Here is a 27,555-nt window from a genome sequence, read left to right as displayed (position 1 = left end):
AAAAATACCAATCCAGGTTCCTAGTTCCTCCCCTCCTCCCATTCCCTCCACATATCCCCCCACTCAATTCACTCCTCAGAGAGTGTATGACTCATTGCTTTGAGGAAGGTCCATGGCCCTCCCTACTATTCCTTATATTTTCATACATAGTTTTGGCTGACCCCACTTCCACCCTCTTCGCTCCCTCATCTCTCTGACTCCTACCCATACCTTCTTCTCCTCCATCTCTCTGACCTTTACCCCCCCAACATATACACACTCATCTCACCCTCAATGTTTTCCCTTCCACTTTCATATTTTTCTTCATTAGTCTTTGTTCTTTCCACAATATGTAAATTGGTTAGACTAATACAAAGATCAGTGCCAATTATTAAAATGCACTGATAAATTTTTCACTTTGGTAGATTACAAAAATATGATTATCAGTGAATAGTACAGCTGTGAAGATGTAAAGGATATGAATATTAAAGGAACACATATAAAATAAATAAAATTTAAAAATGTTCTCACCTATTTCTTCTTATCTTTGAGACAGGGTTTCAGCCCAGACTGTCTTCCAACTTACTGTGTAGTTAAGGATGACTTCTTCATCATCATTGTCATATTCATCATTATCATTTTTTTTTATTTTATAGACACATTTTCTCCATGTAGCTTTAGAATCTATCCTGGCACTCGCTCTGTAAATCATGATGGTCTTCAACTCACAGAGATCCAAGTGCCTCTGCCTCCCAAGTGCTAAAATTAAACCACTGCCTGGCTGTCATTAGTATTACTGAGATAAAGTCTCACTATGTAGCCCTAGTTGTCTTGGAACTCACTTTGTAGACCAGGCTGGCCTCAAACTCAGCAATCCAGCTGCCTCTGGCTCCTGACTGCTTAGATTAAAGGCATGCACCACAAAGCGAAGGTTGACTTTAAACTTGATTCTCCTGCCTCTACCTCTATGTTTGGGGATGACAGGTATACAGCACTACACCCAGTTTATACAGTGCTGGGAATGAATTCAGGGCTTAACACATGATACACAATAACTCTATCAATTGAGCTACAACCTCATCCCTCTCAATTATTATGAAAGAGAAATAGAACATTAATAATCTAGAAACAACTTTGTTATCTTTTAGAGTATTCTTTAATCAACTTAAAATATTTATTCAAAACAAAAACAACTTTATTTTCTATGCTTAAGGTTAAACATGCTATGGAAACAGTCTACCACTGTGGTGTGGGAGAATGCTCTTATACACTGTAAAGATTTGTCACTAATATTGGTTTAATAAAATGCTGATCGGCCAGTAGCCAGGCAGGAAGTATTGGTGGGGCAACCAGACTAGAATTCTGGGAAGAGGAAATGCAGAGATACAGTCACCAGCCAGATGCAGAGGAAGCAAGAGGCGAATGCTTCACTGACAAAATGTACCAAGCCCCATAACTAAACATAGATAAGAATTATGGATTAATTTATGTTGTAAGAGCTAGTTAATATGCCTGAGCTAATAGGCCAAATGGCCTATTATATATAATTATATTATATTTAATATAAGCCTCTGTGTTTATTTGGGACTGGATGCCTGCAGGACCATGTGGGACAGAAATTTCTGCTTACAAATGGCATCCAAATGTTTGGCAAGAATTTCCACATGAAGCCTGAGAAAGCTTTAAAAAAGAACAGAGTCAAGCGCACCTTCTTTGTAACCATCTTTACTCAGGAAGACTGTTCTCTGGCAGCAAACAGAGTAGTGTCTCCTTTAAGAGAGGTTTCCTAACTCAACATTATTGGCAAAAACTTTGCAGCTCTTTTAAGAGTCTCTGACACAAAACACTTAAATGTTGTTTATGAAGACCCTTGCATCAGGCTTCTTGGTGGTTTCATGGACCTAGAAAGTCTGCAGACTTTTGGCAATAAATCTGGCTCCCACTAGTACCTCTGCCATGAAGCTAGACTCTCAGAAAACAAAGGAATGGGGTGGAGCCAGGCCCCCAAACCGCAGCTTTAATCCTGGCCATATCGCTTAGCAGATAAAAGACTCATATGGTCTGAAAAAGATAGAGACATACAGTAAAGACAGATTGAGACAAAATGCCTCTAAATGGTTTACAGTGTTAAAAAATATGTATGTAGACGTGGGAAAGTAAATAAAAACGACAGAGGAAATGCTTTAAGAAAGTGATAGTGTGGGGCTGGAGAGATGGCTCAGTGGTTGAGAGCATTGCCTGCTCTTCCAAAGTTCCTGAGTTCAATTCCCGGCAACCACGTGATGGCTCACAACCATCTGTAATGAGGTCTGGTGCCCCCTTCTGGCCTGCAGACATGCACACAGACAGAATATTGTATACATAATAAATAAATAAATGTTTAAAAAAAACATCATTTAAAAAAAAAGAAAGTGATAGTGTATCTGGGCATGGTGGCACACGCCTTTAATCTGAGCACTTGGGAGACAAAGGCAGGCAGATCTCTGTGAGTTTGAGGTCATCCTGGTCTACAGAGTTAGTTCCAGGACAGCCAAAGATGCACAGAGAAACCCCCTTTTAAAAACAAAAAAAAAAATTTAGAGTAAAAAAAGACAAATAATGATACAAAATACACAGAGAATCTGGATACAGTATATTATTGTATTGTTTTTTTTAATTGTTTGGCTGCTGTGGAAGGAACAAGAGTGCTAAAAGACATTTGACTATAAGTGATGCTGGATTAATCCAAATTACTTATTTGAAAAAGCCTTGACTTCAAACTTTAAGTCAAGATGTGTTACTTTGGAGAAGAGGTTTTGATTTTGTTTCTACAGAAAATGAGAGGCTGTGGATGCATTCTGCATAAGGTTTGATCAAGGAAGACCTCTGAAAAATCTCCAATAGGAATGGTTGGCCCAGATGAGCCCACATTTTTTTAATTAATTAATTTATTTATTAAAGATTTCTGTCTCTTCCCCGCCACAGCCTCCCATTTTAAAGCACTTCTGTTGCAGTTTCCTCTTGAGTTCTACATCCAGAACAGCTTCAAGGCTATTGGCTGAGATGACTGACCCATTCTTACAGACTACTCCAGTTAGGACTTGACTATAATCCTAAATTTTCTTTGGGTCCTTATATTATCGGCACCAAAATGCATTATGGGTGTTTGTCTTTGTTTAGACTGTTGGTTACATGTTGTTATGGATAATGGTCAGGAAAAAAGCTAAACAAAGGAGATTAGATTTAGAGTTCTTGTTTTGAAACGAAAAAAGATGAAGTGTTATGGGAGAATGTTCTTGTATCCTATAAAGATTTATCGCTCTTCTTGGTTTAATAAAATGCTGATTGGCCAGTAGCCAGGCAAAGTATGGGGGGGGCAACAAGACTAGGAGAATTCTGGGAATAGGAAAGACAGAGACACAGTCACCAGCCAGATGCAGAGGAAGCAAGAGGAGAATGCCTCACTGAGAAAAGGTACCAAGCCACATGCCTAAACACAGATAAAAATTATGGGTTAATTTATGTTAGTTAATAATAAGCCTGAGCTAATAGGGCAAACAGTTTATAATTAATATAAGCCTCTGTGTGTTTCTTTGAGACTGAATGGCTGCAGGGCTGGGTGGGACATAAATTCTGTCTATACCACTGAGCTATGGCAGCCTCAGCCCAGAACCTCAATACCTGTATTGGTAAATGCAAACAAAACTTGTGTTACTTCTGACTTGAAAAGTTTAAATAAAAACAAAATAAGCAGGATTCAAAGAAAAACAATTAACAAATGTCATTTTAACTATAAAATGCCGAAGACATTTTTACAACAAAAGACAAAAATCTGGCAAAGTCCGAAAAAATTGTGGGCATCTGTATGTGCTTAACTGTTCTGGAATTTCTCTATCTTCACTGTTTGCATACTTCTTGGTCTAGATAGCTTGCTATCTTGCTTCTACATACTTTTCCTGAGGAAAGAATTTAGGGGCCAAATGTCTTAGGTGTTCTTATAACACTGTGTTTAGAATAGAAATAAAGTCCAGAAAAACTTCAGTGTACAGGCACAAATGGCTAATCGCATGATGCATAATGTATAAAAAGATATGTAGTCAATTTAAATGAATTTAATTCAATGAGGATCATCTCCATTTAGCCATCTAGCTAAGTCATAGGTATCCATGTCATACATAGATCTCCAAAACACAGGACCAAATGGCCAGGTGAATCACCAGGTGGTTCAATTTGATCCCATTCAATTAAACCACATGCCATAGAGTGAGCTGTTTTTTCCATGACTGTTCATGCAAAATACTTTATATTGACTATGATTTTAATAAATATTACATAAACAAATTTTAAAGTAGTCTAGATCATTCCAAGCCAGAGCTGTGTCTGTTTTCATTGATCTAGAATCCTTGCTAAAGAACACTGCCAGAAATTCCTTTTATCATCTATGTAGTCTCTATTTTGTTCCCTCCTCTTCTAAACTCGATCAAGTTCCCCTCCCATAATGGAATAAAGTATCTTGGGTGCAAATTAATGGCACTGCTGGTTAGAGTCTAACACTGTGCTGGAAAACATACAAGTCTCTGGGTTTAATCTATGATACCAAAAAGAAAAAAGGAATGGGCGAGGGAAAGGAGAAAAGAATAAAAGATGAAAAAGAAATAGAATATTTCCCTTTGAGTTCCCAGTGGGTATGATACCTCCTGTTATATTCCTTGAATGTTGCATGCTGTAGTTCTCAAGAATACCCTGCCCTTAAACTGCCAGCAGGCTACTTCTGAGCTGCTAGACCTTGAACAAGGCACTTAACCAGGATGCACTTCAGGTTCCCGAGTGGCTAACCCTATGGGGAGTAGCAGATCCTGCCTCACCATGATACGTGAAAGAAATATGATTCATACAGGTCAAATGCCTGACTAGCATATAAATGCTCCAGAAGCATGAACAGTTACTATTTTAAAACCAGAAGTATCCTTCCCAACCCATAACATGGTGTATCTAGTAAATTTAAGAATGAACAAATGATTCTGTTTCCACATCTACCTCACCCCTGAACACTTCTTTATATTTTCAAATTTAAACCTTCCCATAAATCTTTACAAATGCCGTAGACTTTCATGAATTCCTTTATCTGCTTTCCATCTGCCCTCTATCAACAATAAAACCTTGGGGAGATAAGCAATGAACAATCATATAAGCCATCAGTGGTGGCACACGTCTTTAATCCCAGCACTCAGAAGGCAGAGACAGGTGGGTCTCCGTGAGACTGAGACTAGCCTGGTCTACAGAGTGAGTTCCAGGACAACCAGGGCTAGAGAAACCATCTTGAAAAAAAGAAAAACAATGTGCTAGACTTTGTTGACTCCCCATGGGAAACCTTACTGTCCCTGAGGAGTGGATTGGGTGGCGGGGGGGGGGGGGGGGGGGGGTGAAGGGAATGGGAGGAGGGGATAGAATAGGAACTGGGATTCATATGTAAAATGAGAAAAGATACTTTTTTTAAAAATAAAGAAAAAAAGAAAATAGTCAAAGAAATAAAAAAAAGATTAAAAAACAATAAACAAACATATAGCATTTGTGGGATTTTAGACAACATACGGAAACCAGTCAGGCTTAAAAAGAATTTTACTCAAAAGAACATGCCCAACTGTATAAAAACACAATCGGCTGAAATGTTTAGCACATAGGGGTCATAAGCAACACGGTAGGCTCACAATTCACAGCACTGTAAAAGGATTTATTGTTTAATCATTCTTTCACTCCCTCAGCCCCATCCAGCCACTCATTCTGCTTTTCTGATGGTTCTAAAAGCTGAATATAGTCCCCTTTATGGAGGATGAAAGGCCATACAAACATCAATACTTTACAGCATGGCTTTATTAGGCACTATGCCACTGTGCAGGAACTGCTGGTTTGCAGCAAGTGAGATTTTCCTAGGGCTCCACAGGGTAATCCTTTTTCAAGGTCACTGGGACACTCATGGACTTGAAATGACGATGTCCATCTAAATACAACATGGACTCTGAAATACAAGAAAGAAACCGCTGGAGAAATGTGTAGCACCTTGGACAATCATACAGATGAATGACTAGTTTGGAATACTAGGACAGCATTGCATGTGCAAAGCCAGCAACAGGGATGCACACTATCCTGAGAGAACAGATGCTGACTTCATCCTTTTTGTTGGCTGCACTAGTCTTCTTTCATTATTAATGGCTGTTTGCAGTTCCCACCAGGCCTGTATACAAAAGCTAAGCAAAGTAACAACGGCCATTTCTGGGGCCCAAAAGGCATCTCTGGCTTTCAGGGCTTCAGAACATAAAAACCCACATCTCCCAAAGACATGCTCCTGGGCTAACAGGCTTGGGGACAGTGGTAAGGATAATTTAAAAGAAGAGTGATGGAAATCTAACTCAGTGGCAGAATACATGTTTAGCTCATGTGAATCCTTGGATTTAGGGATAATTTAAAAGAAGGAAATATAGCTCAATGTATGAAAACCCCTGGGTTCAATCCCCTGCCATGGAAAAAAAAGAGAATTTCTTTCTTAAACATTTCTTTCTTTCATTAGGAAGAAGCAGTCATCATAACTTACCTCCATATGTTTTGGGGAAAACCAAGGGTACTTCTTTTTCTGACATGAATGTAAAATGAAATACATTGGTGGTCATATGTTCATTACTCTCAAGAGAGGCCACTTCACTATGTACTCTGACTTGAATGTAATTGTCCTGAGTAAAGCATACCTAACAGATTATAGAAATAAGACGTAATCAGTTGTTTTAGGAACAAGGGAAGAACCCAGTCGTAAAAGAAACACAGAAAATAAAAACTTCTTTTCTAAACCCAAATGACAAAAAATACTTTTCACATTTCATGGCACACCTACCTGCGAAGAAAGAAAGAGCAGTGAGCCAACTTCAACGGGTTTCTGAAACATGATATCATCTACGGTTACCACAAATGGCCGGGAACCACTATTGGAGAAAGACCAAGATTAGAGTGAACTGCAAAATTCAGGTCTAAAGTATTTCCCTTAACAATTTCCTGACGCAAAATAACAATAGTCAAAAAAAATGTAAAGAAAGGAAATATTGCTGGGCGATGGTGGCGCACGCCTTCAATCCCAGCACTCGGGAGGCAGAGCTAGGTGGATCTCTGTGAGTTCGAGACCAGCCTGGTCTACAGAGCTAGTTCCAGGACAGGCTCCAAAGCCACAGAGAAACCCTGTCTCGAAAAAGCAAAAAAAAAAAAAAAAAAAAAAAAAAAAAAAAAAAAAAGAAAGGAAATATTATCAAAGGCAGCTACTATGAGGGTGATATTCACTACAGTAAAAGTCTGGGGCTCAATTTGTGTATGACATTACCTAGGAATATATAATAAAAGTTTTTAATTAAAAAATTATCTGAGGCCTTTTACTTTGATTTTAGAATGTTAGCTCATTAATTAAAGACCAACTGAAAAAAATACAGCAATATGAAAAACAGAAAGCAAACTGATTTGAGATCTATATGGTCTCAGTGTCATCTTACATAATTTCCCCATTTAAAACCTAAAGATACACACACACACACACACACACACACACGTGAATGTAGCACACAGAGATCTTATAAAAAGCATAATTCTATAGTGTAGTTCAGAGTGGTTTAAAATATTTCCATTCAGTGGAATAAGTTGTTTCTCAGAAGTTAACTTAAGTCAAACTCACCCAAAGCTACAAGCAGTAGCCCACGCAAGTTCATATGCTTTCCTCATAAGAAAACCACCAAAGATCCGATTGAAAATGTTCCGCTCCTTTAAAAAAATGAATATTAACAAATAAAAGTTTGTGGCTACCCTTTTGTGGGCCGTTTAAAGGTGTGTCAGATTTTAGACAATTATCATGAATGCAATCCAGCACATTCAGAAGATTGCTCACAAAGTTCTAGTACCTGAGGGTGACAAATATCCAAGCTCTTGAGTTTTGTATCCTCCATCCACACTGCCTTTGGCGGCAAAATTCGACTCTGAAAACTTATAGTCCTGTGCAAGTGGAGATGAATTAAACCTGGTTATTGTCATGCTTTCACTCTTGAGAAGAAACTGGTTAGAAACACTCTCCATTCAAGTGTGGCTCTGGAGAAGACCTTGCACTCAAATACTTTCTCAACTTGTAGTCTCACCATCTTAACTTACTTTGGATCCAGTGTGTTAAGAAACATCTCATGTATGGTATTCCTCTCCTCAGGACTGGGAGCCATTTTCAGTAATGAAGCGGAGCTAAAGGCAATCCTTCGTCTCTTGTTCACTGGAGAATGCAAGAACAAAGAGGTGTGATCAGGAGGGTCCTCTCACAGCATCTAGGTTGTCTTGCAGCATACAACTTATGTCTAAGTTTCAAAATCCCACCAGAATATACACATACATAGACACATGCATATGTATATATGTACATACACACACATACATTTATTCATCCACTAGAATGTTGCAGAGAGTGCATAAAATTTCCAGAAATGGGACCAGGGACATGACACAGTTCAGAAGTACAGCACTTTTCTTAAAGTACAAAGCACTGGGTTTCAAACCCAAACCACAAAAGAAACCTTGTTTTTCTAGTAAGTATTTTCTTTTATTTTTAAGACTCTTTTGGTCTTTTGTTTTGTTTTTAGAGATAGGGTCTGTGTAACCACCCTGGTTGTCCTGGAACTCACTCTATAGACCAGACTGACCTCGAACTCACAGAGATCTGCTTGCCTCTGCCTCCTTAGTGCTGCGATTAAAGGCATGCACCACAATTGCCCAGCGGAAGACTTTTTAAAATAGTGATTTAACTTATTTTTATTTTATGTGCATTGATTTTGCACATATGTCTGTATGAGGGTGTCAAGTCCCCCAGAACTGGAGTTACAGACAGGTAGGAATTGAACCTGAGTCCGCTGGAAAAGCAGCCAGTGCTCTTAACTGCTGAGCCCATCTTTCTTGGAAATTATATCAGTTTAGCATGAAAACACTGGTTATCATACTGGTCTAGAGTCCTGACCTGTCTTGCATTTAAACCACTAAGATACACTACCCATTTTCCAGTAAATGGTCCTGCACCCATGCACATATTGGCAACATTAAGTGAATTCAGTTTTAAAAAGAGTATATGAAATTAGGAGGGAAGAGTGGGCAGTGTATAGGGAAGGAAGGAAAAGGGGTGGGATTTGATAAAAACATACTATATGCATGTATGTAATTCTCAAGCAATAAGAAAATGAAAAGAGAAATTGCTTCATTTAATACTGTCTCATCAATAAAACTGTTCAAAGCATTAACTCCTTGGGACAAAATATAGTATTTTTTATTATCAAAAACTTTCGGATGTGAGTAACACATCTGACTGATATAAGAGTCATATAATCTTCAATAATCCCTTCTAAGGTAAAACTAATATGCTTAAAATTTTTATTTTACTATAAGCAAATTAACATACATTCTCCTTGTCTAAAGAGTTCTTCTTCTTCTGCAGTTTCAGGGATGAGTGGATTTACAAATGCTGGCCTAAACAAAAGAGAAAAACTTAGTTTAAGATGTGGCCTTGATGGGTGTAATCCTAAAATTAGGGATGCTGAGACAGGAGGATGTCAAGTTTTAGGCCTACCTACTACAAAAAAGTGTACGCTATTTATGCTATTATCTAATAAAGAATTAAGATGAACAAGTGCCTGCCAGTTTGAAAGTCTTCATCAGGGTTATATCTCAATGATGGGGTGCTGGCCTGGCATATGTAAGGCCCTGATGGCCAGCACTGCCAACATGAAAAGGTCTTCTTTTTTAGGTAATGCTTATTGACAGTCTCATACATGGACATTGGAACAACTGAGCAAGCCCTCTCCTTATAGGCATAACTATGCACTAGAAAGTTCACAGTATACAGATACAGATGTTGAGCATGGTAGCACATGCCTGTAATCCTAGCATGTGAGAGAGGAAGGAGGGATAGGGGTCCAGGGTCATCATAAAAATGAGTTTGAGGTCAGCCTGACCTCCATAAGGCCTGTCTTGCAAAAGGAAAAGGCACAAAGAAAACAGAATATAAGTATTTGGCACAAAGTTAAACCTGATTCTACTCATTAGAACACAAATATTGGTTTAGAACATTCTGCAGGACAACTGACTTGAACTCTACAAAAATCTCAGTATCTTCAAAGGCAGAAGGCAGGAGGGGTACTTCTGTTAAACAAACACGATAACCAAATGAAATGCAGGGTCCTTTACTGCAGCAGTTCTCAACCTGTGGATTTCAACCCCACAGGGTGTCACATCAGATATCCTGCATATGAGATATTAACATTATGATTCAAAACAATAGCAAAATTACAGTTATGAAGTAGCAATGAAACAATGTTATGGCTGGAGGTCAGCACAACATGAAGAACTGTATTAAAGGGTCATAGCATTAGGAAGGTTGAGAACCACTGCTTTAGTGGATCCTGAATCTGGGCTAGGACTTCACAAGGAAATTTTAGGGACATCTGGTGAAATCCAAATATGGATCATGTATGAGATAATATAATTGCTTCACTATTAAATAAATTGAAAACATGATAAAAAGGCATTGAAGTCATGTATGAGAATTACGTTGTTCTTAAGAGACATACACTCAACTACATAGAATTGAAGTCACCAAAAACATACATTTAAATGATTCAGGGAAAAATTATCCCTGTTTGTAATTTCAGAGAGTAAGAGAAGAAGATGAATTAGGTACCATGTTGACCAGGGAATTTAGGTAAAAGGTATAGGAGAATTCAATGCATCTCTTAAAACTCTTCAAAAATAAAAATAAAACAAATAACTATAATGAATCAACAAAATGATAAAAATAAAATAAAAATTCTTTGAAATAAAGAACTTAATTTATCATAATTAAAAAATAAGGATAAAAGAGTTCTTCACTGCAGCAAAAGAATTCAACATGTGTATCATTTGTGAATCCTAGATTTCAAATGAAAACATAAAATTATCTTTATCGTCGAGTGGTGGTGGCGCACGCCTTTAATCCCAGCACTCAGGAGGCAGAAGCAGGTGGATCACTGTGAGTTCAAGGCTAGCCTGATCTACAAGAGCTAGTTCCAGGACAGGAACCAAAAAGCTACGGAGAAACCATGTCTCGAAAATCCAAAAAAAAAAAAATATCTTTATCTATCTATATTAGAAATGAGACTATTTTAGAAATGTAGAGGAAGGAAAGAGAAGAAAAAAGATGGTTGGGGTCAATGTGATTCAAGTCTATAATATACTTGCACAAAATGTCTTTATGAGATCCATCATTATGTAGAGTGAATACATACTGTGATGGTTAGTACTGTCAATTTGACAGAATCTGGTTTTACATAGATGTTAGGTCCCTGCATGGACATGTGAGGAATTACCTAAATTACATGACCTTCTAAGCATGTCTATGGATGATTATCTTGACAACACTAATTGATGTGTGAAGGCCTGCCTACTATGGGTGACATTGTTTACTGGCTGGGCTCCCAGACTATAGCAAACAGCAAAAGTGAACTGAACACTAGCATTCTTTCACTGTTATCTGCTTCCTGATTGTGGATGCAATATAACCCATTGCTTTAAGCTTCTGTTCCCTTGATTTCCATATGACAGACTGTACTCTTGACTTGAGAGCTGCAAGAAATCTTTTCTCCCCTAGAATTTTAATTTTTGGTCAGGGTATTTTGCCATACCAACAGGAAAAGTACATATCCTAGCTCTATACACTGAGGCATAGAAACAAGGGAGAAAATAATACCAGTATAGCTCCAGTACCCAGATTTTGGAGTAAGATATCAGTTCCCACTAAAAGGAGTCTCAGAATTTTTATAGATAAATAGCTGACTCCAGGGTTTCGGAAGAAAGGGTATTAAGATGAGAGAGAGTACTAGCAGAGATGACTGGAATTACAGGACATGGGGGGTGGTGGTCTATGTGAAAACCTAGTGCAGTGAAAACTCCCTGGAATCTATGAGACTGACCCTACTGAAGTCCCCTAGTAATGGGGGTACAGACCCCAAACCGTCGATCTTCTGTAACAAGACAACGCTTCTAGCAGTGGGACTGGAACATCAACCCAGTCACAAAACTGACCTACAATCTGTTCTGCCTGCAAGATGTACTGGGGTAATGGTGGTGCAGAACTTGTGGGAGTGGCCCACCAACGACTGCCTGTAACTTGAGGCCCACTCCACAAGAGGGAGCCTATGCCTGACACTGCCTGGATGGCCAAGAACCAGAAGTTACATATCTGGAGACCTAGGATAGAACAAAGCACAACTGGCTAAAGAAAGTCAATGAAATGATTCCTAATGATATTCTGTAATACTCATAGATTGGTACCTAACCCAGCTGCCATCAGAGCAGCAGTACCCAGCAACTGATGGGAGCAGATGCAGAGACCTACTGTAAAACATTAGGCAGAGCTCAGAGAATCCTGCAGAAGAGATCAAGGAAGGATTGGAGGAGCCAGAGGGTCAAGACACCGTGAGACCACAGGCCACAGAATCAACTAAGGACTCATAGCAACTCACAGAGACTGAAGTGACAAACACAGAACCTGAGCTAGGTTCTTTTCCTATATGTTACGGTTGTGTAGCTTGGTGTTCTTGTATGACTCCTAACAACTGGAGTTTTTTTGGGGGATGGGGGCATCTCTGACTCTTGCTTGCACCTGGGACCCTTTTGCCAAGTCTAGATGATTTGAGGGTTTGTGCCTCATTTTCTTGTATCTTGCTAGGCCATGTTTGGTGCATATCCCTGTGAGGCCTGTTCTTTTTTTGAAGGAAAACAGGAGGGAGAGGTCTAGGGGGAGAGGGGAGGTGGGAGAAGGGTCTAGGAAGAGTGAAGGGAGGGGAAACTGCAGTTGGGATGAAACGTATGAAATAAAATGAAAGGGAAAGGACATAAAATTCATTTTATTCATTATTATTACTATAAAATAAAAGGGGGAAATGTGGGCCTAAACTGTCTCATCAAACTAGAGGGCAGGAAGGTATAAAGGACTAATGGTGCAGATAAGTGTTCATCTTAGCCTTTCAGAGAAAAGCTTCTTTGTGTAGAGATCAAAGGTTAATGCAGAGACTCATAACCATTCATAGTGTAGAGAATTAATGACTGTGGAGTCATCGCTAAATAAGGTTTCTCTATCAGTAATTCCAGGCTCTGGGAACTATGAGGATACACATATAAGAGCAGGAAGATTGGGAAGAATGCTGTGAAATACTATCTTCTGGACATAACAAGACAGTTCATATTCGTGAACTCACAGCAACTGTGGCTACCTGTGCTAACTGGAGAACATGATCAACATTTCATCATGAAGTCCCATCCTTCCCAGGAGGATGGGGGAAACCATCATTTTCTTCAGTGGAGTAGCTACTGATAAGTTACCCATGCTCCAATAAATAACATCCCCTCATTCTCATGTAAGCAAACCTAACTAAACTCAGTGTATCAAAGAAAAAGACAAGAAAGTAGGAGGGGGCCTTGTTGGGAAGAAGGGGTTCAGCAGGTGTGGGGAGAAGGATAAAGAATGAGCATAAGAGAGGAAAGAAGTAAATATGATTAAACTACATTGTGTGCGTGTGCAAAGAATAAATAAGATAGAATGGGAACTGGAACTAAAACTCCTGTTGAAATCTTGGTGGCTGGATTATCATTAGTAATTTTTTTTCTTTTTATTAGTTCCTTAAATCCACTTCCATGATTAAATAGGAAAACATTACAGTGAAATACTATTGCTGTAGATACAGATGATCAGAAATTGAAAACAAAACAAAACAATAGACTAATGGGGATAGGCTGAAAGGACAAAGGTGTCCAATCTCCCCCTGGCAGGAGATGATACAACCTGAACATCAAGAAGAGTAAGGACTATAGTTGATTGAAATATACTTAATATATCAAATCCATGGAAGTCAGATACCTTCTTTAAAGAGAAAAAAGAAATGGGAATATGTCATTAGAAAATAACCAAATTAAAAAAAAATTAAATATATATGTATTACAAATCTAATGGCCGTAATAGATTAGGGAAAGCATCCCTTTACATAAATTAATATTAGTAAATTATTAATAAATTAATAATTTAATACATTGAGGGAAAAATCACAGAATTTAAAGGTTGCTTTATTCCAATGAAAATGATTATTGCAATGATCAACTCCATGCATTAAGATCAAGGAGTGTGGAGGAGGAAGTAGCTGCTAAAATGGCTAGTAGATAAAGGTGCCTGCTACCAAGTCTAACAACTTGAGTTCAAACCTTGGGACCTACAAGGAAGAAGGACAAAACCAAGTTCCAAAAGTTGTCTTATAACCTACACACATTCCCCCCTCAATCAATCAATTGATCAATCGATTAGTAAACAGAAAAGATGGAAGAAGAAGTAGCTCATCACAAGATAAAGAAGAGAAAAACAACTTCACTGTGGAGAGCATGCCACTCGTAGACTACACAGATCAATCTTAGCAACGGCTCAGGTGGTACCACCAACACCTACTGACTCACAGGGCCTTTCCTAGCATAATGATAATATGCTCTCACCAATCATGCCTCTGAATCTAACACAAAGCTCTGGGTCAAACTTCAGGTACAGGACACAGTAGGTACACGGTACCACATACAAAGAATAAGGATGTCAAAAAGAAGCAATAAGGCAAATTCAGGAAGTAGGGTATTTTATGCAATAGCTAGCCCAGTCTTTCAACATGTTAATGATATAAAACAATAAGAGGGCAGTGGAGACACACAAGTAGGCTAGGTTAGAACATACTTAAAAGAATGTACAACTTGTAAGTATATCAAAATTCAAACTGTACACCTTCAGTGGGTGAATCATATGGCATATAAATTACAACTCAGTAAAGCTATTTTAAAAACAGACTTAGGAAACATAAAATCAAGCATAATCTATACACTGAATTTGGATCCTAATTTGAACAAACCCCTTTTAAAGGACATTAAAGAGTAAGTAAGTATGAAGGAATACTATGTTATATTAAGGATTACTTGTATTTGTTAGGTGTGACAATGGTAATATAGTTTTGAATTTTTATGAGTTTATATTTTTGGTGCTAGGAATCAAACTCAGGGTCTCACACACGCTAATCAAACATGCTACCATAGAAGTAAGTCCCTAGCATGGTGATATAAATGCTATCTAGAAATGCACGGAGGGGGGAGGACCTAGGACTTACCACAGGGCAGGGAAATCTGACTGCTCTTTGGGCTGGAGAGGGAGGGGGAGAGGAGTGGGGGGAGGGGGAGAAGGGTGGGAGGAGGGGGAGGGAAATGGGAGGCTGGGAGGAGGAGGAAACTTGTTTTTTTTTTTCTTTTCTCAATAAAAAAAAAGTTAAAAAAAAAAAAGAAAATAGTCAGTTTGAGTATCACAATACCTGAATTCAAGATATGCTATAGTCCTGATATGATGGCACACATATATAATCCTTGCACTGGAAAGGCTATGACAGGAAGATTGTAAGTTTGAGAGCAACCTAGCCCACATAGGGGTTTCGATGTAATAACAAGATAATGGCTAGACTTTGCATACAAACCACAAAAACAAAGTCTGGTATTGGTAGTACATGCCTATAAAACCCAGATATACTATAGAGTTCAAAATCCTTCTCTGTTGTGGAATATTCCTTTATACTATCTGAAAATGTACCACTGTGGTTAGTTTAATAAAAAGCTAAATGGCATACCAAGTTGTGGAAGGACTAGGCCCCTCCACTCTGCATCAAGCCTGAGCAAGGTATCCCAACATAGCGAATGGGCTCTAAAAATCCAGTTCATCCACCTGGGATAAGTCCTGGTCCCACTGCCAGGGGTTACACAAACACATCAAGCCACACAACTGTCATCTACATTCAGAGATTCTAGTTCACTCTCGTAAAGGCACCCCAGTTGTCAGTCCAGAGTCTGGGAGCTCCCACTAGCTCAGGTCAGCTGTTCCTGTGCTTTTCCCAATCATGATCCCTCCTCCCTCTCTTCAACTGAATTCCAGGAACTCAGTCCAGTACTTGGCTGTGGATCCCTGAATCTGCTTCCATCAGTTACTGGATGTAGGTTCTATGATGACAATTAGCATAATCACTAATCTGATTACAGGGGAAAACCAGTTCAGGCACCCTCTCCACTATTGCTAGGAGACTTAGCTGGGGTCATTCTTGTAGGTTCCCTGGAATCTCCCTGGTACCAGGTTTCTCCCTAACCCCATAATGGCCCCCTCTATCAAGATATCTCTTTAATTGCTCTCCCTCTCCATCTGCCCCCTCTAAGGAGTGAATGGGGGTGGGATGGAAGGTGGGGGGGGGTTCGGAAGAAGGTGAGAGAGGGGCATTTTTCACATAAAATGAAAAGAGAGAAAGAAAGAAAAAAAGAAAAGAAAGAAAAAAGGAAAGAGTAAAAAGAAAAAGAGGGAAAAAAATCAAAGTCTGGGAGCAGGAACATGTCAGACAACACCAAAATATTTGCTACCAAATATGTTGCAAGAGATTATCAAATAAAAATGAAGGGTTCCAACTGACAATAAAGGCTAAATGGCCAATAACTAGGTTGGAGGTATAGATGGGACTTCTGGACAGAGAGAGCTCTGGGAGAAAGAAAGGTGAAGTTGTGAGCCAGACACGGAATAACCAGGATGGGCTAATAGAGATGATGTATCGATCATGTGGAAGGACATAATTAAAAATATGGGTAAATTTAAGTTATAAGAGTTATTTAGAGACAAGACTAAGCTAAGGTCAAGCTTTCAAAATTAATAATAAGTTTCTGAAGTCTGTTTCATTTTTCGTGAGTTGGCGGCCCCAAAAGAAAAATCTGCCTACAATTCTCAGCTACATAGAGTGCAAGGATAGCTTTGGCTATACTAGACCCTATTTCAAAATAAACAAATAATACATATTACAGAGATTTTAAAAAGCATAAACAGGATGCTATTGGTGTTAAAACACATATAGATTAGTGGAAGAGAATAGAGAGATTAGAAGTATAATAACATGTACATTATGTAGTACAAAGGTGAGTCTTCTCAACAAATGGTGATAGGAAACCTGGGTCTCTGCATACAGAAGAAAAAAAATGAGACTCATCTCTTAGCACTTATAAAAAAGTGAACTAGCCTAGTGGCAGGGGCGCATGTCTTTAATCCTAACATTTGGAAGGCAGAGGCAGGCAGATCTCTTGAGTTGGAGGGCAGCCTGGTCTACAGAATGAGTTCCAAGACAGCCAAAGCTATGCAAAGAAACCTTGTCTCAAAAAAAAAAAAAAAAGAAAGAAAAGAAACAAAAGAACGAACTAAGCACTCAAATCTAAGATCTGAAATCATTACAAAAAAAAAATCAATGCAATGATGCCTAATGATATTCTGGTATACCCATAGACTGGTGCCTAGCCCAACCGTTATCCGAAAGGCTTCATCCAGCAACTGATGGAAATAGATGCAGGGACCCCATAGCCAAATATTACACCGAGTTTGGGGAATCCTGCAGAAGAAGGGGAGAAAAGAGAGTAGAAGCCAAAGGGGGTCAAGAACACTACAAGAAAACTCACAGAATCAACTAATCTGGGTGTGGAGCCCCAAAAATGTGAGCCTATTTCCATCCTGACAGATGGTCAGGATATGCAAGCATACTTTTGCTCTGTGTTTTGTAAATGGAGTTACCTGGGGAAGGGCTACCTTCAAGATACTTGGTCTAGAGTGGTTTCACTTCCTAAACAACAGAATGTTAATGGCTTGATGCCTCAAAGTGTTAAAGCAATTTACTGTTCTTTGAGTTGTCCTTTGTATCATGTTAAAGAAGTCTTCTGTTGCCTTCTTCCCCTTTTGTATTGGGGTATAAAAAACGTACGGAAAATTGAACATGGACAATTTCTGTTTTCACTGGTATGCCCTCCTGATACTATTCTATAGTTTCTGTTTTATTATTTTCAAATGCATCTTCATATTCTTTACTTATATTTCTAAATCCCCATGCCCCTACGCTGGCAAGAGGTGTTTTTAACATGGCAGGGTCACCATCACTGACACCTGGGCTTCAAGGAGCTCAACAGAGACTGAACCAACAACCAGGGAACCTACATAGACCTGACCTAGGCCCTCTGCATATGTTACAGTTGTGCAGTTTGGTTCTCTTGTGTGACTTTTAACTGTGGAAGCAAGGGCTGTCTCTGACTCTTTTACTGGCTTTTGGGACTTCACTCTTCATACTGTGTCACTTTCCTCAGCCTTAATTTATGGGGAGGTGCTTATTCTTACTGCAACTTAATATGCCATGCCTTGCTGATACTTATGAGATACTTTCCCTTTCCTAAACAGAAATGGAGAACTGGATTGGGGGTGGGAACAGAAGGGGTGGGGAAGGGGCTGGGAGGAGAGGAGGGAAAGGAAAAATGAAAAGGAAACTGAGGAAACACTTCAGGACATCGAAATGGGTAGGGACTTTTGGGAAAACAGCTTTAAGACAGAAAACAAAAGGGAAATTAAGCAAGCGGGATTCCGAGCAAAGGTACATTTAACAGAGTACAGAGAGGACCTACAGAATGGAGAGAAAATCTTTACAAGCTTACATTTTAGAAAGAGTTGATATTGAGTATATATTACTCAAAAAAATTTAATAGACTAATTTAAAAATGTGCAAATGATATGGCTAATTCTCCCCCAAAAGAAATACCATGGCTAATAAATAAATGAAAATATTTTTAATATCTTTAGCTATCAGAGAGTCAACAAGTTAAATGAGATACCAATTCACCCCAGTGGTTATTTATGGAGGAAGAGGAATGTAGATGGTCTTGGAAGGAATGTAAATTAATACAGACATCATAGACAACTTTTTTTTTAAAGAAACAGATGTGCCATATGGCTCATTTATCTCTCTTCTATATATATTCAAAATATTAATTTAGCATACCAGAGATATCTATATACCTTATGCATGGTACCACTATTTTGCTAAGATAACTGACCCAGCTTAGGTATCTATCAACTAATAAATAGAAAAATTAAAATAAAATACATATATACAATAGAGTATTATTTAGCTGTTTAGAATGAAGTTGTTATCTGCAGAAAAATATACTGAACTAGAGTGCATTACGTTAAGTGAAATGAGCCGAACATGGTAAAACAAGCACCACTAGTTCTCTCTAATCTGCAGCAGCTAAAAACAAGTCAACCTGAAAGGAAAATGGTGACTACTGCAGCCAGGAGTATGCAAGAGGAGTTTAATCAGGAAACAGTGTCTGCAGTTAATAAATAAAATAAAATATCTACATTCATAAAAAGATTCTTACATCATTGTAAGGTAAAATGCCATCATGTAGGAGATTTCTTTTTAAAATATTATACGTCTCCTTTAGAGAAAAATGTGAATTTCGCAAACATGTTCAATTAAGTCTGTTATACTCAGGTCATGGGCATATGGAAATTCATTAGTTTTCTCTGAAGTCTTATGTATTTTTGAAGATTTTTCAAATTAAGGAATTATGAAAAAGCGACAATTACCCTTTATTTTCAGAATCTCGAGCCACCATGACAAAGGTTGCATCCAAAACAGGCCAATAATCCTTATTATTTTGCAGCTAAAGAACAAAGGAAAGAAAAATAAAGTTATAAGGAATGCATTTGTTGGGAAGACTGACCACAGTTCTGAAAGTATTCATTACTGTTATTCTTTTAGGTTATTATATAGTATAGTCAATACCATTTGTATGAATATGGTTAAAATATCATATCCCCAAGAACTGAAAGTATTCTAGGTCTAGGTGTTATCCAAATGTCAAAATTAGAACCCACTCCTACCTCTTAAGACTAAAAATGCTGGCTAGGTATGATAGGATCTGCCTGTAATCCTATCAACTGGGGAGGCTGAGGCAGCACAGTGCCTGTGAGTCTAAGGCTAGTGATGGAGGTGGCTCTTGTATCTTATCTGTTGCTTTCATTGGTTAACTAATAAAGAAAACTGCTTGGCCTGGTAGGACATAAAATTAGGTAGGCGGAGTAAACAGAACAGAATGCTGGGAGAAAGAAGCCGAGTCGCAGTCGCCATGATTCTCTCACTCCAGACAGACGCTGGTTAAGATCTTCCCTGGTAAGCCAGCTCGTGGTGCTACACAGAATATTAGAAATGGGTTAGATCAATATGTAAGAGCTAGCCAATAAGAGGCTGGAACTAATGGGCCAGGCAGTGTTTAAAAGAACAGAGTTTCCGTGTAATTATTTCAGGTATAAAGCTAGCCGTGCAGGCGGCCGGGTGCCAGGAATGTAGCCCGCCGCTCCTATTACTACAGGCTAGCCTGGTGGGTTTCAGGCTACCTTGTGTGATTATAGTCTTGTGTGACTGTCATCCTGTCATATACATACATACATCCTCTTAGCTTTGTGTGTGTGTAGTTGTTATCTGCAGAAAAATATACTGAACTAGAATGTATTACATTAAGTGAAATATATATAAAAAAACTAAGAGGATAGCTGGTATTTTGATCTGTGCATTTCAAGGTCAACCAAGACCCAATGGAAAAAAGAAGCCCTCTAAAAGGGCCCTAAAACTCCAGTCCTGATCAGAAAGGCTATAGGGGATCCAGAGGTTAGGCACTAATCAGTAGATATCCTATAGAGTGAAGAGACACTAGACAGGGAAACTCTAAAGGGTGGAAGAATTGCTAACATTAAACTGAACTAAATAGACAAGGCTCTAAGTTCTATGCTAGTTATAAGGATCTACTCAAATGGTCAAATAGATAACATTAAACACACTGTTCAAAAAAAAAAAACACAACACATTCTAATAGTCTCTGACCAAATCTGTGGTGTTTTAATCAGTCATAAAAAGTCTAGATTCTCTATCCTACTATTTCTGTGCATAATGTATGCTCCAGGCCCTCCTGTCTTGATCCTAAAACTTTCTCTTTTTTGCCTATTTAATGTAATTTATTTCTTTTTATCATACACATATTCGTTTATTTTACATCCCAGCCGCAGTTTCCCCTCCTTCCTCTCCTCCTAGTACGTCCCCCCATTGCCCCGTCTGTTCCCATCCCCCAATCCACTTCCCCTCCATTTCTCTTTAAGAAAGGGCAGGTCTCCCATAAATATCAACAAAACATAGCATATCAAGTTGCTGTAAGACTAAGCAGCTCCTCATGTATTAAGGATGAACAAAGCAACCCAGTATGAGGAGCAGGGTCCCAAAAGCCGGCAAAAGAGTCAGAGACAGCTCCTGTACCCACTGATAGGAATTCCACAAGAGTACCAAGCTATACAATTATAACAAATATGCATAATGCCTCTCTCAAACAGTAGAGAAACACTTAAGAAGTTGTTTGACATCCTAAAACTTTCTTATCAGCACAATATCCTTTGCCTGTTTTAATTGTTTCCTGTATATATCTTCAGAAGGTCTACAGATCATAACCAAAACATCCAGTTCAAGTATAGAACTCAGCCTCATAAATTTAAAAGCAAAATTTAGCCTGATACAATTATATTTTACAAAAACAAAAGATAGTCTGACATTTTATTCAGATAATCATGTGATTACATCGGAACCCAAAAAGAAACGGGAGTTAGAAAACTCATTGCATTCAAAGAAACAAAAGAGATTCCATAAAGGCTACTAGGATCTCTTAGAGGCTTACCAGGCTAATTGAATCCATTAACCAACCTAAGCCTGAGATATGAAAAATGTCTCATGAGACATAAAAAATGAAAGTTGGGCAGTGGTGGTGCATGGTTTTAATCCCAGTACTTGGGAGGCAGAGGCAGGGGATTTCTGTGAGTTCAAGGCCAGCCTGGTCTACAGAATGAGTTCTAGGACAGCCAAGGCTACACAGAGAAACCGTGTCTTAAAAAAACAAAAAAAGAAAGAAATAAACAAAGAAATGAAAAAGACACTACTAAGGATGGAATAAAACAAAAGAAAGCAATGATGCAGAAGGGGGCAGTGGGAGGAAAACAAAAACAAATTTTGACGGAAAATGGAGCTGGCAAGATAGCTCAGCAGGTAAAGTCTCTCTGAACAAGGAAACCACTTACACAAAAATGTCTTCCCTCTGAAGGGAAGAGTCTTCAGTTTTAGTAACTGATCCCCTTTCAGGATTAAAGCTGCTTGTGTTTTCCAGGTTTCTCCTCAAACAACTAAAGAAAATTACTCAGATAAGTTTAGATAACTCTTATATTAGTTAAAAATTCCATTTTTTACTTGAGGCCAACATATGTATAGTCTAGGTAAACAAATGCTCATTAAAGTGGTTCATTAGTCTTACCACCTTGAGGAGGATGCTTTTGAGCAAACTGTATTTGAGACAGGGTCTCATGTAGTCCAGGTTGGCTTTCTGAACTTGCTATGTAGGTAACAATGATCTTGAACTTATGACCCTCATGCCTTGGCCTCCCAAGTGCTGGAATCACAGGCAGGCATCAACACCCTCAGCTATTTAATGAATTGATTAAAAAATTAGAGACAGTCCTAAATGGGACATCTGTATCACCCTATCGAAGGTTCAGGGGAACATCATGGAAGAGAGGATGAAAAAAATTAAGAGCCAGAAGATGGGGAGGAAGACTGTGGAATTCTATCCTCTGAACACGGCATGGCTGCTGTATCCATGAACTCAAAGAAGAATGATGGGGGAGAGTCTTCTGTTTCGTGTTAATTTCATTGGTTAAATAAAGAAACTGCCTCGGCCCTTTTGATAGGACAGCAGCTTAGATGAACAGAGTAAACAGAACAGAATGCTGGGAGAAAGAAGCTGAGTCGCAGTCGCCTTGATGTTCCCACTCCAGACAGACGCAGGTTAAGATCTTCCCTGGTAAGCCAGCTCGTGGTGCTACACAGAATATTAGAAAAGGGTTAGATCAATATGTAAGAGCTAGCCAATAAGAGGTTAAAACTAATGGGCCAAGCAGCGTTTAAAAGAATACAGTTTCCTTGTAATTATTTTGGGTAAAGCTAGCCGGGTGGCGGGAAGCGACCTGCCGTTCGTTCCTCATACTACAGAAGAGCCGGTGAAAAACACAAGACTGTACCCATCAAAATTCCACCATGAACAGGGGAGGGTCTTAGGAGGCCCACCTCTCCAGGAGCGGCTACTGGCAGTTAATGATTGCTGTAGAAGGTGCAGTCACATTTTTCCATGTCATAGCCACTGGCTAAGCTGTCCATGTTCCAGTAAATAACCCTCCCCCGTGTTTATACATGCAAACCTAATTACACCCGGTGGGTCATGCAAAACTCACATGAAAGGAGGAGGATGACTTGAGAAGAAGAAAGGAGGGAAAGGAGAGGAAAATGGTTGGGGTGAATATGTTTGAATTATATGATTGTTTATGAAACTGTGAAACAATAAATATAATTTTATGGTCATATATTTATTTAAAAGGTTCTACAAGATCCCAAACAAGATTGTTACTTGGACCAAGTTTGCTCCTAAACACTTAAAAAAGAAAGCCACCTAGGAGACAGACTTCAGCCCATTTAATAGGGTATACTATAACAGCTGCCACCTCCAAAGAATTACTGACAGGGTTCACCTGTGAAGATGAAAGTCCAATTTTCCAGTAAGGGTTTAAGGTGAGACACAGGGACCCTACTAAAACAGTTGAACAACCAATGGAGGGCTTGTATTTCTCTTCAAAATGGACTACAGGGGACCAGTTAAGATGATCTGAGGACCTGGGTTTCATAGTTCCTACTTTTGGAGCTATTATTATTATTAGGAATTAATTGTGTTCGTCATTACCTGTGCTCCATTAGGTAAATCTTTTTATTAACTGCCATCAAAATTCTTAAAGACATTATATTCTTTTATCTAAATGTGTCAACGTTGAGGTGGGCTGATGCAACTGGTTCTCTATTTCCTGATTGCCCTGCCCTGTCTGAAACTCTGGCTTTACGAAGATTCCTAAACCTTCATTCTAGTCTCAATGACCTGGGATTTTTTTTAGGCTACCTTATGCAAAGAGAAGTGATTTTCCAGTTCTCCAGTAATGAAAATAAGTCCTTCTTCCACTAGATTGATGCTGTTATGTATTTTGTCGCAGCAACAAGAAAAGTAACTGGGGCTGGAGAGATGGTGCCATGGTTAAGGGTCACTTGCTGCTCTGACAGCCATATGGTGGCTCAAAACCATCAGTTCCATGAGAGTCAACAGGCATGCGCATGGTGTATATATATGCTCTAAGGCAAAAATTATAAGCATTCATGTACAAAAAATCAAACAAAAATTCTAAAAAATAAAAATATAAATTAACTAATACAAAAAAATCTGGAATCAAGAAGAAAGACGGTTGTGACAAGCCAGACCATGTTGTTCTTGGGCCTTTGGAAACAGTTTACAGAAAGAACCGAGAAAGTTTAGAGCATCGGGATAGTTTAATGAACCTACTGGAATGGACTAGAGGCCATTCATGTTCCATTCTGGCAAAGAAGGATCCGGCTCTGGGGTGTGTGTGTGTGTGTGTGTGTGTGTGTGTGTGTGTCCTGGCATTTGAATGAGCCTCAATTTAATAGTAATGAGATAAAGACAGGTACAATGGCACACACCTTTAATCCCAGCACTCAGGAGGCAGAGGGAGATGGGTCCCTGAGTTCAGGGCCAGCCTAGTCTACATAGGGAATTCCAGGACAACCAAGGAGACACAGATATTGTCTCAAAAAAGCAAAACAACAACAAAAATTAATGAGGTCCAGCCCTATTCAGGGTATCTGTCCATCACCCAGCCCAAGGAACACAGCATAAGAAAGGGCAAAAAGAATGTAAGAGCCAAAGGACAGGGAGAAATGCTGTGAAATGACATGTCAGAGCTGCTGCATCTGTTAACTCACAACAGCTGTGGTTACCTGTAACCACTGACTATCAACACTGGCAATCATTGATAGGTAGGAGTTAACAGCAGTTAATAGCCACTGGCCAGGGGAGGAACCATTATTTCCAGGGGTATATTCACTAGTAATGCTGCCTATGCTCCAGTAAATAACGTCCCATGTATGCTCATGCAAGCAACTCTGATTAAACACTGGATCATAAAGGATGGGAACTTGTTTAAAAAAAAAAGGATTCAAGAAGTAAAAGCCAGGAAACAGGTGAAAATGATCAAAATACATTGATACAGATATAATGTGTACAATGAAGCTACAGAGTTTAATGGTTGGTCTGCTGCGTTTCAGTCTTGTTACCTTCTTGTTCTTCTCTTTTGAAATTTGAAATGGGAATTCTTAGCATGTACCGTTTATAATAGAAGTATTGTTGCTTTTTGATTTTACAAATGCACACAGATAAATGTTTGCCCTGAGTTTCAATAAAAACTTCGAATTTTTAAAAAAGGATTTAATTGTGTGTGTGTGTCCATGTGTGTCTACCAGAGGCCTGCCCCCCCCCCCTGTGTGTGTGTGTGTGTGTGTGTGTGTGTGTGTGTGTGTGTGTGTGAAAGAGAGAGAGAGAGAGAGAGGTGTACACATGACTGCTGATGCCAGCAGAGTCCAAAGGCATCAGATCTTCTATTGTGAGATAGCCAGAGTAGGTTCAGGAACTCAAACTCCAGTCCTTTGTAGTAGTAATCACTCTTAACAGCTGAGCATCTCTCTAACCCCTGAGACATGGAACTTTAGAACAGAGTTGAAACTGTTCAGGGGACTCTAAAGTTAGACTAATTGCATTTTGCTTTACGAGACAGCTTATGAGGGTGTGGGGATCACAGGCGAAAGGATACAGTTTGAATGTGAAATGTGCTCCTTTAATTAGGACGCCAGTCTTTTAACACGTGATTTCCAGCTGGTGGCACTGTTTTGGGATGTTGTGGAACTGTAGGGGTTTGGACTCTAGATGGCAGAACTATTTCACTAGAGTGGACTCTGAAGGTTATCCTCACTTCTGCTTCTGGACTGTGCTCTCTGATTTGTCTGCTGCCATGATATGAGAAGCCCCAATCACATTCTCACTGACAAAAATGCTACCATCCTAACCTGCATGATGGACCGAAATGCCTCTGAAATGGATCCAAAATCCATCCTCTCTCTTTTACTTTAAGTTGCTTTTGTCAGTGTATTAGTTAGTTTTCTACTGCTGGAATAAAAAAAAAATCAGGACCAAAGCAAGCTACAGAAAGGGTTATTTGGGTAATGGATCCAAAGGGATAAGAGTAAGAGTACATAATGGAGGGAAAGCATGGCAGCAAGCATGGTGGCTGGAACAGCGAGTTGAGGGCTCACTGTTCAAACCACAAGCAGGAAACAGAGACCAAACTAAAAATGGTATGAGTCTTTATATCTCTCAATACCTACCCCCAGTGACATCCTCCCGCAAGGCCACATCGTTTATGCCTGCAGGCCAGAAGAGGGCACCAGACCCCATTACGGATGGTTGTGAGCCACCATGTGGTTGCTGGGAATTGAACTCAGGACCTTTGGAAGAGTAGGCAATGCTCTTAACCTCTGAGCCATCTCTCCAGCCCAGGCCACATCGTTTAAACCTAACCAAACAGCACCACAAAACTGGGAACTGAGTATTAAAATGCTTGAAACTGTGGGAGATATTTCTCAGTCAAACCATCAGATAGGTATTTTGTAATAGCCACAAGAAAATGATGCAGAAAGGAATTAGGGAGTTGAACATCTCACAATGCACTGGTAGGTCTTCAGAACTAAGAAATTTCCTGGATAAAATGCCAAAATACCTGTTCTGAGAAATACTGCAAAATATGTTGCAATCATATATTTATGTGGCTGATTCCCTATGACATAGTAAGTGAGGTTCATGTAGACTGACACCATTTTCTTCATATTTCCACTGCCACCACTAAGCACAAATACTGGCAGATACATATACAGTTAATGTTTCAAAAATGAATGAATGGGGCATTACATGAATGGGCTTTTGTAAAATATACTCTCTAAGAGAAAGGAACTTTCTGTGTCTTGCTTATTGTCATATACCCAGACCAGAAGAGCTGTTCAATAATTATAATTGTAGGACAGAGAGTAGCAGGTGTCAGGAAGGAGAGACAGACTAGGGCTTGAAGACTGAACAAATGCTCCAAGCTGGAAGAGTCAAAGAAGGGGCTGAGCAAGATGTGACCCTAAAGCACAGTGGGAATGCACAGAATCAGAGTACAACGCATTTCAGGTAAAGAAAAAGGCATTAACAGACATTTGGTTGCTAAATGATTACATTGTATTTTACTACAATTTACACTTGCTAGTGTCACACACTAAGAATGCCAAGATATGTAACTCCATACTCGCAGACTACTGAATAACCAGCAATGAGCACCAAGAAGGTACACAGGGCTGGGAAGTGGCTCAGTGGTGCAGCATTTGCCTATTATACACAAGGCCCTGGATTCAAAACTTGGCATTGAAAGAACAAAAAAGAAAACACATAAATGATAAAAGGAATAAAGTTGGCAAAGTAGATTGCATCTAGCTTATAGAGTACCTTGGGCACTATCTAATCAAAGGAATATGCATTCCAGCCCAATGGTCACTGAAGGTTTTTATAAAGTGGAATGACATGATCTAAGATTAGCTTTGGAAATTTTACCTGGTAAACCCAGAGAGAAAGGACAGGCTAGAGAGA

The 27,555-nt window shown here is 39.1% G+C and overlaps 1 protein-coding gene across 4 annotated transcripts in view; it reads right to left on the bottom strand.

Annotated features, from left to right (window-relative positions):
* Positions 1–5,565: 5,565 nt before the first annotated feature.
* LOC121441281 (acyl-coenzyme A thioesterase 9, mitochondrial) overlaps positions 5,566–27,555 on the bottom strand; it is a 42,126-nt gene continuing 20,136 nt past the window's right edge. For all 4 annotated transcript variants that reach the window (XM_041642421.1, XM_041642422.1, XM_041642423.1 and 1 more), the window contains 8 exons: positions 19,487–19,563; positions 9,413–9,480; positions 8,131–8,242; positions 7,887–7,977; positions 7,664–7,749; positions 6,842–6,929; positions 6,548–6,698; positions 5,566–5,974 (listed from right to left, as the gene is read on the bottom strand). In XM_041642421.1, coding sequence (XP_041498355.1) covers positions 5,886–5,974; positions 6,548–6,698; positions 6,842–6,929; positions 7,664–7,749; positions 7,887–7,977; positions 8,131–8,242; positions 9,413–9,480; positions 19,487–19,563 — 762 coding nt within the window. In that variant the 3' untranslated portion in view covers positions 5,566–5,885. The remainder of the gene's footprint in view (positions 5,975–6,547; positions 6,699–6,841; positions 6,930–7,663; positions 7,750–7,886; positions 7,978–8,130; positions 8,243–9,412; positions 9,481–19,486; positions 19,564–27,555) is intronic.

This window comes from Microtus oregoni, unplaced genomic scaffold (assembly GCF_018167655.1).
Source record: "Microtus oregoni isolate MIOR12 unplaced genomic scaffold, Mior012 000074F_008, whole genome shotgun sequence".
Taxonomy (NCBI): domain Eukaryota; kingdom Metazoa; phylum Chordata; class Mammalia; order Rodentia; family Cricetidae; genus Microtus; species Microtus oregoni.
Note: the sequence above shows the minus strand (reverse complement) of the source record. Positions and strands in the feature narration are given on the sequence as shown.